The 14,118-nt window shown below is 33.4% G+C and overlaps 1 protein-coding gene across 1 annotated transcript; it reads left to right on the top strand.

Moving 5' to 3' along the window:
* Positions 1–6,631: 6,631 nt before the first annotated feature.
* Positions 6,632–7,825, top strand: LOC124887853 (craniofacial development protein 2-like). Its single transcript, XM_047397769.1, has 2 exons — positions 6,632–6,947; positions 7,686–7,825. Exons 1-2 carry the CDS (start codon positions 6,632–6,634, stop codon positions 7,823–7,825), a joined length of 456 nt encoding a protein of 151 aa, XP_047253725.1.
* The last annotated feature ends 6,293 nt before the right edge of the window (positions 7,826–14,118 follow it).

The raw sequence follows: 14,118 nt of genomic DNA, 5'->3' as shown, positions 1-14,118 counted from the left end.
TAACACACACTATAGGGGTGATTATGAGAGGGTTGTTTACTTCAGAGATAGGTTGCAAGTGATACAACATAGTTTATCAACTCAATACTCTGATAGTATGGCCTTGAAAGAGAATGATGTACTGACTATTCTTGAGAAGTGGAGCAAATTGAAGAGAGCATGTTATAATAAAAATTTAGGGTTTTATGTATAAGATAGGTGATTCAAACCCCATGTATTTTAGTGCAGTTATGAAAGAAAAAAAGTACCAAAAAGCAGATAGTGGAGCTTATTTCTTTAAATAGTGTTAAATTGGCAGATCCTAAGGACATTAAGCATGAGATTATTACTTTTTACCAATCTTTAATGAAGTGTGCACTAACCAATATAATACTACTACAGTTAACAAAAGATGAAGGATTAAATATAATGCGTGTTCAACAATGAAGGATTCTTTTTAACACTAAAAAGTTATATAATGTAGTAAACTGTACAATAGTAACCTTATTACCTAAAGTGCCAAATCCTACTATCATTAGATAGTTTAAACCCATTGGTTGTTGCTCTATGTTATACAAGCTAATAGTTAAGGTGCTCTCTTGTAGAATCAACAAGTTAGTGCTTCTTTAATCTCTAAAACATAGGTTGGATTTATCCGAGATAGAAAATAAGTTTTCAATATTATGATTGTTCATGAATTGGTTAAAGCTCATAGTGGAAAGAATATCTTAGTTAGATGTAAGTTAAAAGTGGATATACAGAAGGCTTATGATACTGTAGATTGACCCTATTTGAAGCAGATCCTGATTGACCTGGGTTTTCGCTATAAGTTTATTGGATGGGCGAAGCATTATATGACCACTGATAGATTAGTGAAGTGGAATATTCAGATTGATCTTGGGTGTATTTTGTGAAAGCAAGTTAACGAAATAAGAGATCATCTGTTCATGGAATGTCACTATACAAATGCAGTATGGAAGAGATTGTTTTGTTGGCTAAATAGTACTCAACCACAATTTTCTACATAAGTTGCAAAGTATGATTGGATTAAGCAGAGAATTAAAGGCAAGAGACACATAACCCAAGTATGAAAGCTGGTATATACTGAATTTATATATGCGGTTTAGGATGAGAGAAATGCAAGGCTGGCCAACAAACTGAGACAACTAGAGAAGCTTGCAAGAAAGGTAGCTTTGTAGTTTGTGTTCGAGCTATAGAAGCAATCAAACTTATTTTTGTACCACCTTGACCTTCTACGTTTGGCCTTCCAAAAAATGTTACGATCAAAGTTAAATCCCATATTAACAGCCTTTTCCTCCAAGACCAAACCCTCGCAACTACTCAAACACAATTATAATCGCAATAACAAACTCCCCACAACCTGTTCGACACAATTCCTCATCATCTTCTAACAATTCCTCATCATCTTCTAACAATTCCTCATCATCTTCTAATGCTAATTATACCACTAGTTTGAAATACTTGGAAATAATTTCTTGTACCACCTTAACCTTATACGTTTGACCTTCCCAAAATATGTTGCGATCAACATTAACTCCCATATTAACGGTCTTTTCCTCCAAGACCAACCCCCCGCAACTACTCAAACATAATTATAACTGCAATAACAAACTCCCCACAACCTGTTCGACGCAATTCCTTAATGGTAAATATGTTACTACAATAACAGCATATCCCAACTTCAGCTTACACTCACCTTCCCAAAAATCAAATCAATAACATAATTATATAACGAGCTAAAATTACCATAATACATCAATAAACTAAAATTGCCACAACGAATTTTGGTGATGAAATTCATACCTGAAGAAACCTTACGGCTAAAGTCGATTCTGCGAAATGTTTCAAAGTCTATTCTGGAATTTGGAAGAAAGAGAGAAAGAAAGAGATTTAACAACGAATATTTTGTAGGAGGGTATTTTCATCCAAAAAATATGACTTAACAAGTAAAGGCTATTTTAACAAAGCCTTTTTATTTGGGACTAAAATTTGAAAGTCACCCTAATTTGGGTCTATATTTTAGAATAACCCTAAAAAAATTGAAAAAATTGATCATAAGTGGTCGGTTTATTTTTAAAAAAAAAAAATAATTATTTGAAAAAGGATCACTTTAGATTGATTTTTATTAAAAATTAAAATTTTAATAAATTATATAGTATTTATAATAACATCTAAATAATTTAATGCAATGTATATATAAATCGAATAATTAGTTATTTTATCATTATATTAACACGAGTAGTATATTTTTTCAATCGTATAATAATATTAATGCATTTCATAAATTAGGATGAATTTGTGGCTAATTAACTTTTAAACGTGATATTATAAACCTCGTAATACAATGAAATAATCAGATTAATTAGCTTGCGTTATTATAACTTTAACAGTATACCCATGTCTATATTAACACAAGTAATATATTTCCTCAATAGTATGATACAACGCATTATTCAAAAGACTTGGATATATAGATTCAGTTAGCTAGCTTTTGATTGCTACATATATCACTACACGAGATATACTTATATATACATATATTCGATTAACTATCAGCTTCCAAATACGTATTATATACATCACATACACGAGTATATTACCCTATAATACAACATATTTAATATATACTCAGATGAATTATCTATTAGTTTATCTTACGTTATTATACCTCCAACATTTTATTATTACCTTGATCGATCGATTGTATGATATCGGCTTATTCAATATATAACTGGATACATTAAGTTATCTTTAATTTTGACTAAGCTAACGTACATCACTACATATGATATATACTTACATATATATAAATATAAGCTTTTGACTATGTACTATTTGATATATATATATATATATATACACACACATCAAATGCACGAGTATATTACACTGTAATGTAACATATTTCATAAATACTCAGATGAATTATTGGTTAGTTTATTTTACGTTATTATAACTTTAATTGAATATTATAACCTCGATCGGTTGATCGTATGATATCAGTGTATTAAATATATAAATAGATACATTTAATCAAGGGCGGATCTATGTGTATGGGTGAGGGTGCCACGGCACCCGATAACCTCGACTGAAACTTTGTAGATATATATGTATATACACAGAAGAAATGAAATATAGATTAAGCTTGCCACCAGATAGCGCCAGTGGCAAAGGAAGTTCCCTGCCACCCAGCTGATCCGAGTTCGGATCCCTCCTGGTGCATGTTGTTATATTTTTGTATGTTTTTCCTTGCTTAGGAAGGGCTTCAACTCTCTTTATTTACTCATTCACTGTTTCGCCTTTTCCATTGTTTTTTCTTTTTTAATTCTATTCTTTACTAATCCAATTTTTTGCGTTAATTAATTCTCAATTTTTTAATTTTTTTTTTTGTTAATTACTATTATTCTCTTGTTATGAGTATTAAGTCTATCCCATATCAATGAACAAATAAAAATATATAAAAATAGTAAATTATGTTAAAATTTTAAGTTTTTAAAAATGCTTTATTATCATGCAAAAAAAATTTTAAATTTAAAGATCTGTTTAATCTTTCATCCAAGTTCACACTAAGTGAAGATAACTATATTGAAACTATAATTTTCACTCCTTGTCAATTATATATTTGTAACAACATATAAAGATAATGGAATATGAATATGTTGAAGTAACGATATTAGATGGTTTATACAAAGTTTGATTTTTTAACATGATTTTTTTCTTTCTATTTTAGAGTTAATTTCTCTTATTCGTAAGAAGAAGTTGGACTAATTAGGTATCTTGAATCTCAAATATCTTGAAAGAGAATACAACTAAATATCCATATTCGATTAATTTGTATATAAAAGTACAAAAAAAAAAAAGATAAATAATTCAAAATGTAACTCAAAATTTTAAAAATTCGACCCGTTTATCTTAGTGGACAATTTGGCACCCGGAACTTAGGAATTCTGAATTCGCCTCTGCATTTAATTAGTTTTGACTACACACTACATAAATACTGCATGAGATACACACACACACATGTATACACCCATATACAGTTTATCGACTATCAGGTTCAAAATACATAGTAGATATATTACATACACGAGTATATTACCCCGTAATGCAACATATTTCATACATACTTTGATGAGTTATCGATTAATTTGATTAGCTTACATTAATATAACTTCAACGTGGTATATTATTACTTCAGTCGCTTCAAATCAAACTACTCAATATATATTTGGATATATTAAGCAAGCTTTTGATATTTTGCAATACACAAAGTATACATATATACACACACACACACACTTACTATCGACGATCAGGTTCTACATACATACTATATACATCACATATATATGAGTATATGATTACCTCAAACACAACGTGTATATATATGTATATATATATATATTATTTGATGAATTAACGGTATTATTTTGTTATAACTTCAACAGTATATTATTAATACCGTGATTGTATGATATTAACATACTATTCAATATGTTTAGATAGATTCTGTTAGTTTTTTACTACGCTGTACATCGGTCACTGCATGATATATATATACGTATAAATATATACATATCAACTTTTGAATACGTACTATATACATCACATGTATGAGTATATTATCTCATAATACAATGTATTCATAATACTCTCTGATGAATTATTGGTTAAGTACCTTACATTATTATAACTACAATAGCATATTATTACTTCGACCATATGATATCAACGTATTCAATATACGTGTATACATTCAGTTAGCTTTTGACTACTACGTAAATACAACACAAGATATACGTGCGTAAATACATACACACACACACATATGTATACACACACACACACATATATATATATGTATCTATATTTACTCGATGAAAAATATATTTATTATATTGAAACATAAGCAAAAAATAAAAATTATATTTAACGTTATTTATTTATTTTATTTTGTATATTTCGTAGTTTGTTTTTTAATATAGTTTTCTTACAAATTTTAAATATTAATTAATTTTTATTTTTAATACATAAAATTATATAAATAAACAAAATATATTTGATTTTATATGTAATAATTGAAATAATTTTTTTATATTTTTATAAATAGTAGAATTTTTTAAATTTATTTTTTAAATAAAACCAACTACTAGTTGTCGCTTTTTTAAAAATATTAACTTCTTAAATTTTTTTAATGAAAACCGACGACTTTTAGTAACTTTTTGTATTAATTCTTTTTTTATTTTTGGATCAATTTTTTTAATAAAACCAACCACTTGTGGTCGCTTTTTTAAAATATTTTTCTAATTCTTTTTTAATGAAAATCGACCACTTATGGTCGTATTTCATAAATATTTTATTTTTTGATAAAAAAGCGATCACAAGTGACCTTTTTTACATAATATTTTTAATTTATTTTTTAAATGAAAACCGACCATTTGTGGTCTCTTTTCCAAAAATATTTATTTTTAATTTTTTTAATTAAAACTGATCAAAAACAATGAAAAAAGATTTATAATCACCTCCTCGCCATCGCCGCCGCAACAAGCAGCGAACCATCCACTGTCGCTGGTCCTCGCTACCGTTGCCACATCTCAGCCACCAGCCTCCGTCGCCGCCAACAGCAGCAACTCCAACAAGCCGTCGTCGCCTCCCTCAACACTTTCGCCGGCCAAATAATCACCACCACAACCTTCAAGGACTACTAACGCTATTCCCAAGAACACTATTTCGGTGATACTATTTCGGCGATCAATTTCTACCGCAAATTACCAGAATCCAGCGACTCAATCAAGTATAAGGACACAACCCAGCTTCGATCAAGTGCACTTGATCCATCTTTTCTTGTTGTGTATAGCTTTCTTGATTTTTAGGGGCTGCTACTGGTAGTGTTCTGCACTATTCTTATTGTGATTCCTATTTTGTAGCGTCTTGGCTGATTATATGGTTGTGGGTGTCAAATTTCTTGTTGATTGGTTACTTTGTAATAGTGTTGTACGTGTGAATCTCTTTATTGTTCTTAGTAATTTTGGAGTGTGTTACCTTGTCTGATTACTGTTACTTGATTTACTAGCATATCCATTAAGTGTGGTAGTATTAGTTCCCACTATTGACTATTGTGTACCAAAATTTGTGTATCCCTCTTTGTTATCTTTCTTCCCCTTTTCTTTTCTTTCTTTTGTTGCATAGTGGCTGCGATTGGTGAGGGTAGACTAGGGGCATGTCATAGGTCGGGGTCAGGGTCAAGAATTATTGGGTCTGGGCCAAGGTTTGGGGGGTTGGGTTTAGGTCGGGTCTAGGATCGAGTTTGGGGTCAGGGGCTAAGGGTAGTAAGGTTAGGCGGGATAAGAGAGCTTTTAGGTTACGAGTTGGGTCTTGGAACATTGGTACTTTTCAGGGTAAGTCTATAGAGCTGGTGAAGATTCTTAGAAAGAGGAGGGTTAGTGTAGTGTGTGTCCAGGAAACTAAATGGGTAGGCACTAAAGCGAGAGATGTGGATGGATATAAGTTGTGGTACTCGGGTAGCATGAGACATAGAAATTTGGTAGGTATTTTAGTAGATAAAGATCTTAGGGAGCAGGTGGTAGAGGTAAAGAGAGTTAGTGATAGAGTGATGTCTATTAAGTTAGTCATGGGAGGGTTTACGGTGAACGTTATTAGTGCCTATGCCCCGCAAGTTGGTTTGGACGAAGAGGAGAAGAAAGAATTTTGGGAGGTTTTAGATAAGATGGTGAGGAACATCCCGAGCACTGAGAAACTTTTCGTGGGAGGAGATTTCAATGGGCATATTGGGTCTTTGTCGAAAGGGTATGATAATGTGCATGGCGGTTTCGATTTTGGTGAGCGAAATGAAGGAGGAACTTCTCTGATGGATTTTTCTAGGGATTTTAGGTCGTGGATAGCAAATTCAAGATTTCTGAAGAAGAAGGATCACCTTATTACATTTCGTAGTTTAGTAGCCAAGACTCAGATAGACTTTTTGCTTCTTAGAAAAGGGGATAGAGTGCTATGTAAAGACTGTAAAGTCATACCTAGCAAGAATCTCTCTACTCAACATAGGTTGTTGGTGATAGACTTGGTTATCAATAAGGTCAAAAAGAAGAGAAGTGGAGAGGCGCAACCCAGGATTAAGTGGGGGAGCCTAACTTTGGTTAGTTCTTTGGAGATGGAAGAGAAGTTGAAGAGTAGGGGGGCTTGGGAGAGTAGAGGAGGGGTGAATAATATGTGGAAGATGACTTCCAGTTGCATTAGGAAGACCGCTAGAGAGGTGTTAGGTGTCTCAAGAGGTTAATCTGGCAAACATCGAGGAGACTGGTGGTGGAATGAAGAGGTCAAGAGAAAGGTAGAGTCTAAGAAGGTGGCTTATGCTAAGTTGGTTGGAAGCAAGGATGATGAGAAAAGACAGAAGAATAAGGATAAGTATAAGGTTGCTAAAAGAGAGGCTAAGTTAGCTGTTACGGCGGCTAAGACAGTAGCTTTTGAGTGTTTGTATGTGGTTTTAGAGGAGAAAGATAGAGATAAGAAGTTGTATAGGATGGCCAAGGCCAGGGAGCGGAGGGCTCGTGACCTTGACCAAGTGAAGTGCATCAAAGGAGAGGATGGTATAGTGTTGGTTGAGGATGCCCTCATTAGGGAGAGGTGGCAGTCCTATTTTCATAAACTTTTGAACGACGGGGGGGACAAAGGTTCTGTGTTGGGAGACTTAAAGATATCTGAGGAGGGTCGGTATTATAGTTATTATAGGCGTATCGGTGTTAAGAAGGTCAAGGGAGCTATTCGCAGGATGCGGCGGGGTAGGGCGACAGGTCCAAACGAGTTCCAATAGACTTTTGGAAGAGCACTAGCGGGGCAGGCCTAGAGTGGTTGACAAGGATGTTTAATAATATTTTTAGAGCTGCTAAGATGCCTGAATCATGGAGGTAGAGCACGATGAGTCCAATGTATAAGAGCAAGGGAGAGATTCAGAGTTGTAACAACTATAGAGGTATTAAGTTGTTGAGTCATACTATGAAGGTTTGGGAAAGGGTGGTAGAGTTGAGGTTGAGGAGGATCATGACGATCTCTGAGAATCAGTTCAGTTTCATGCCTGTTCGCTCGACCACTAAGGCCATTCACCTTGTGAGGAGATTAGTGGAGCAGTTTTGAGAGAGGAAGAAGGACTTGTACATAGTGTTTATTGATCTAGAGAAGGCATATGACAGAGTTCCCAGGGAGATTTTATGAAGGTGCTTGGAGGCTGGAGGGGTGCCCGTGGCGTACATTAGGTTGATTCGGGAGATGTATGATGGTGCGAAGACTCGTATAAGGACGGTAGATAGAGATTCAAATCACTTCACAGTTTTGATAGGGTTGCCCCAGGGATCTACTCTTAGCCCGTTTCTATTTGCCTTGGTAATGGATATTTTGACGCGACATATTAAAGGGGAGGTGCCTTGGTGTATGTTATTTGCAGATGATGTAGTTCTGATCGAAGAGACTCGGGGTGGAGTTAATGATAAGTTGGAGGTTTGGAGACAGACGCTTGAATCTAAAGGTTTTTGGTTAAGTAGAATAAAAATGGAGTACTTGGAGTGTAAGTTTAGTAATATGTTGCAATAAGATGGAGTGGTTGTGAAGCTAGACTCTCAGGCCATCTAGAAGAAGGAGAGTTTCAAGTATCTAGGGTCTATAATTCAGGATAATGGTGAGATTGATGAGGATTTCAGGCATCGTATTGGGGCAGAGTGGTTGAAGTGGAGGCTCGCTTTGGAAGTCCTTTGTGATAAGAAGGTGCCCCCGAAGCTTAAAGGTAAGTTCTACAGAGTGGCAGCCCGGACGACTATGTTGTATGGAGTGGAGTGTTGGCCAGTTAAGAACTCCCACATCCAAAAGGTAAAGGTGGCGGAGATGCAAAAGTTGCGATGGATGGTAGACATACCAGGAAAAATAGGGTGAGGAATGAGATTATTTGGGAGAAGGTGGGAGTTGCCTCGGTAGAGGATAAGTTGCGAGAAGTGAGGCTACGTTGGTTTGAGCATATGATGAAGAGGGGCCCTGATGCTCCAATGCGGAGGTGTGAGACTCTGGCTATGGATGGTTTTAGGCGGGCAAGAGGTACACCGAAGAAATATTGGAGGGAGGTGATTAGGCATGATATGGAGCAATTACAGCTTATAGAGGACATGACCCTTGATAGAAAGGTGTAGAGGACGTAGATTAGGGGGTGGGAGCGCGGCGGTAGTAATAGGGGAGTGCTCCTTTGGGTCTAGAGTTTCTGGTCCATAGTGTTGAGGCGGTAGTTTTTGGGGTTAGTGGTGTTGGCTTTTTTGCATCCCATACTAGTTTATTATGCACTTATCTTTTGTGTTTATTATACTGTTAGTTTGTTTTGTGTACCATACTAGTTTGTATCCGTTTACTTTTTGTATTTGTTATACTGTTATTGGTCCTTAGCTGGGGGTCTATCGGAAACAGCCTCTCTACTTCTCTTGAAGTAGTGGTATGGTCTGCGTATACTCTACCCTCCCCAGACCCCACTAGGTGAGAATACACTAGGTATGTTGTTGTTGTTGTTGAAAACCAACCACTTGTGGTCTCTTTCTGTAAATATTTTTTTTTTGTTTTTTCTTAATTATAAAACAACCATAAATGGTCGCTTTTTGCATAATATTTGAATTTATTTTTTTTAATAAAAAGTGACCACATGTGGTCGCTTTTCCAAATATATTTTACATAAGTTTTCAGTATCCTTTCGAACTATGACCAAGTTGCTACGACACATTCCAATTCACATGGGTTCTATTGCTCCCAAACTCAATTTTGGCGTATTCTTCTCAACCTTTTGTGCTGACATGACACCGTTATTATATAAAAATAAGATCCACGTCAAAGGTGTCATGTCATCTAAAAAGATGCCACATCAGCGAAAAAGGGTGATAAAAATATGCTAAAATTGAGTTCGGGGGGGTGCAAGGTGCTTTTCTCAAAATATTTTGTTTTTAAATTTTTTTAGTTAAACCGACCACAAGTGATCGTTTTTGTAAATATTTTCTTTTTAATTTTTTTAATCAAAAAACGACCAGAAGTGGTTGTTTTTTGAATAATATTTTTAATGAAAATCGATCACTTGTGACCATTTTTCAAAAATATACTTTTTAAAAAAATTTTAATTCAAAATCAACCACAAGTGATCGTTTTTGGTAAATATTTTTTAGTCAAAAAGAGATTTATTAAAAATAAATGAAAATATTAAGCAAAAAGTGACCACAAGTGGTCACTTTTTATTTTTAAAAAACACGCTAATTAATATAAAATTTAAGAAGAATTTTGAATTGATTATTTCACAATTTTAAAATATAAAAGCAACCACATATGGTCGATTTTTAATTTTTTTTTTTTAAAAGAGAAAAAAGACCACAAGTGCTCGCGTTTTTGCGACCACCATATGTGGTCGGTTTTTGGTGGTCGCAGAAACTGTTTTTTTTAGTAGTGTTTATTTGGTTCGCTTAGAAAATATATAGACATGGATGTTATACCTTACGTGATGATCACAAATAACGAGTCTATATAAGATGATTTTCGAGCTTACTTGTTGGTACAAAGATGGAATAGAAAATCAATCAAGAGCAAAAAATCACACATTCTAATTGTGAACAAGAGCAATGTGAAGAATACTTTTGAATAAGAAAGTGGTGATGAGCATGATCAAGAATGCTAAAAGTGCAACGCAAACAAAAGTGTTGGAAGAATTTATGAATATGGTGTTAACAAAATGTGATAGGGCATGCTATGATACAGAAAGTGTTGAATATGCACATGAGTCAATGGCAATTGAGACATTTTTAATTACTGAAGAATGTTGAAAAATAAGGATATTAAAATTAGAAAAAAGTATTTGGGGTTGAAAAAAATCAGTTAATGAAGCACGTGAAAAAAGTCATACAATTTAATGGTATTGAAACTTGAAAGACATAAACTTGCTCAGATGACTACTGTTGCTGCAATTTTGAGATTTCCATTACCCAATCTCGATGATTTGATTTTGTGATGTTTTTTTAAAGTTCATTTGTAAGATCAATTTCGCAGATGGAGTATTAATTAAAGGGTTTATATATAGTTAGTTTTTGAATCATGTTTATATTTTCTTTTTGTTAAAAAAATGAATGGTTCTTTCATAATTGTATGTGATTTGGAAGTGTCTCTTAAGTAGAAAGTTTACATAGTTTTAGTTGGTGAATCTACAAAATTAGGAAGAAAATTGAAAAAGTTATAAATTCAGATTCATCTTATGTGTTGAATAAAATCAAACTTAGTTGAGTGTGAGCAAGATGTCTCGAACATCATAATAATTAAAAAAAATTAAGAAGCATCAAATTTCTGAAAAGATAAAAATATTTGGTGATTTCTTCTCATATGTCCTAGTCTTTGTAGACAAAATGATGTGATATATTTGTTATTTGTGAAGGTAAATGGTATTACATGAAATTAGCTAAGGTGTTTAACTAGTCTAGCCATCACAGTTATAAAACAAAATCGAGAAGCATTGCACATTTACACTAATAAGCTCAACTTTCTATAGCATGAGGCTAGGCGTTTGGACATGATTAGGTTGAAATTAGTTGTCATGTACTAATTTTTTATTTGGTTGAAATTAGTTGTCATGTGCTAAATTTTGATTTGTTTGAAATTAGTTGTCACGTTCTAATTTTAAAATAACTTTTTCTACTATATAAAAGCACGAGTTAAGAGAAGACCAACGGTATTATAATAATTTCAGAGCTAACATAATGACAATTTTAGATATTTATCGAAACATTTAGACAACTATAATCCTTTCTCTTCTGTATCTCTCTTATCCGAACAGTTCCTCCATAGCTGTAATTAAGACTCAACTCAGATTTAAGGTTTTATTTATTAATCTACTTATTGTAGCTATTCCTTAAGTTCAATCTGCAAAACGCAGTGAACTATAGTTTTCTTCCAACTTTTACAACTATAGTTTTCTTTCAATTTTCATAACGGCTTAACAGATAACTTGATAAGCTTTATTAGATTTAAAAATTTTCATGTAATTATCAATAAATGTTTTTAAATAATCTAATTAGACATAGCTTTCCATTTGTGTAATATACCATATACTCCCTCCGTTTCGTTTTAATTGCCCTCTTTCTAAAAATATTTGTTTCAATTTAGTTGTTCATTTAATGAAATCAAGAAAGTTTTATTGTGTTTTTTCAATACTAACCTTAACATTAAATGACTAAATAAAGTGTTTTTATTCAAATTTATATTTTCAAAGCACAATTAATAAGGCTAATTTGATAAATATACCTCCTAATTAATATTTTCTTAATGGATGTGCCAAGTTTATATGGCCAACCAAAATGAAACGGTGAGAGTATCGTTTAATGATAAGTTTGGTGCATCTAACTTCTAGAGACCAGTGGCCTCAGTAATTTTGTCGTCGCTATCACAATCTAGTCTACTACTAACTTAATGTCAGTTTATCAAACTTGATATGATGTACTGCAACCTCGAACTTCTCTTTTGCAATAACCTATTAATTAATGCACAAAAAATCAGATAAAGAAAGGTTTAGATAGAATAAATTGATTTGACTTAATGCTTGGCATGAGGAAAGTGAGGCAAATATGCCACAAGCTTTGAATACTGACTTGGAATATAATGTTTGGTTCCTTTTTTCTTTTCGTATTTATTGTAATTACATAATTCACTAAGTACTTGAACGCAAATTTGATGATTTTATTTGGTAAGAAGCGAGGAGATTAAAAGCATGTTTGATTTAGTTTGTTATTAGACTATTATTTAGTAACTTTCGTATCCAAAGTCATGTGAAGGGATACTATACTATCAACTTGGACCATTTATTCAAACAAGTTAGTGCAGTTTATTATAGGTAGGATCACGATTTCTAGATACTCAATTATATAGGCAAAAAATTACGCCATATATCAGTTGAACCTATAATTGAGCCGCCAGTAGCGAATGACGCTCAACAAATCGATAAGAGATGATCAATATCGTATTGATTCATTTATCGGCTTAGCATATTAACAAACCAATAACCGATTCGTGTAATCACATTCAAAATCTATAACGTCGAACCCATAACGTTCACGTTCGATAACAAAACCACTTTGTTCATAGTTATAGAACCATCCATCTTCGGTCTTTCATACTCCAAACAAATCCCTTTTGTCTCTTGCAACAATAGTGAAACATATCAACTCTTCCTAACTTCAGAATTTCAGGTATATTCTTCTTCTTTTAAAATTTGTTATAAATTTCTTCCAGCTTTTTTCAAACATTTGAATTTTATGATTGAAATCTAAGGCTGATGTCCTATTTAATTCTCTCTTTGAGTTTTATGGCTAAAATTTATGACCGATACGAAGGTTTATTGTTATGCACTTCAATAATGAAAGAGAATTTGAAATCGCGAAAGGGGAATTTTTATTGCTAATCCAAATTCAATACAAACTAGCTATTACAATTGATAAATTGAATTGGATACTACGAGTGATAAGTCGTCATGGAAGCTCCAATCGTCGCCTTCAATGGCGATTAGGGATAGAATTAGTCGAGAGGAGGAAGAAGTAGTTAGGAAGAAAAGAGAGAAATGAGAGAATGAGATGAAAAGATCGTTGGGATTTTAACAAAATAATTCGTTTTCCCTTCACAATAGTTCACTGTGTTTATATTGAAGTGGACTGTCCGTGCCTCTCACGTGACCCTAATGTCTGTCTCTCACGCGACCATTAATATAGGTCATGACAATCCATCCCTCTTAAAATCGGCCATGTCCTCAAGGTCATTGTTGAATACTTGACTAGCAGTTGATGATTTGGTTTGTTCCTTAGGGAGAATAGAGCACCCAAAAAATACCAATGCCAGTAACCAACTTGCAGGTGAACGACTTATTCAATTGAAGCAATCCAGAGCTGCCTATTAACATGGACAATTGTAGGTGAAAAAAATGAAGTTTGTGCCTTTAGAAAAAGTGTTAGCCAGTGTTCAACAACTAAAGCAACTTCAAACTGTAGAGATGTAACTATATACCCTTATTTTTTGAATTGAAGTTCTAAGATAGGGGAAGATTGCAATTTTCCTCTCGCAAAT

Source organism: Capsicum annuum, chromosome 10 (genome assembly GCF_002878395.1).
Source record: "Capsicum annuum cultivar UCD-10X-F1 chromosome 10, UCD10Xv1.1, whole genome shotgun sequence".
Lineage (NCBI taxonomy): Eukaryota > Viridiplantae > Streptophyta > Magnoliopsida > Solanales > Solanaceae > Capsicum > Capsicum annuum.
Note: the sequence above shows the minus strand (reverse complement) of the source record. Positions and strands in the feature narration are given on the sequence as shown.

Excerpts from the sequence above, each read along its gene's own strand:
- LOC124887853 (XM_047397769.1), top strand. The coding sequence starts at position 6,632 with ATGGGAGGGTTTACGGTGAACGTTATTAGTGCCTATGCCCCGCAAGTT. Across the intron at positions 6,948-7,685 it reads GGATCACCTTATTACATTTC|GTTCTGTGTTGGGAGACTTA; the intron begins GTAGTTTAGTAG and ends GGGGGGACAAAG.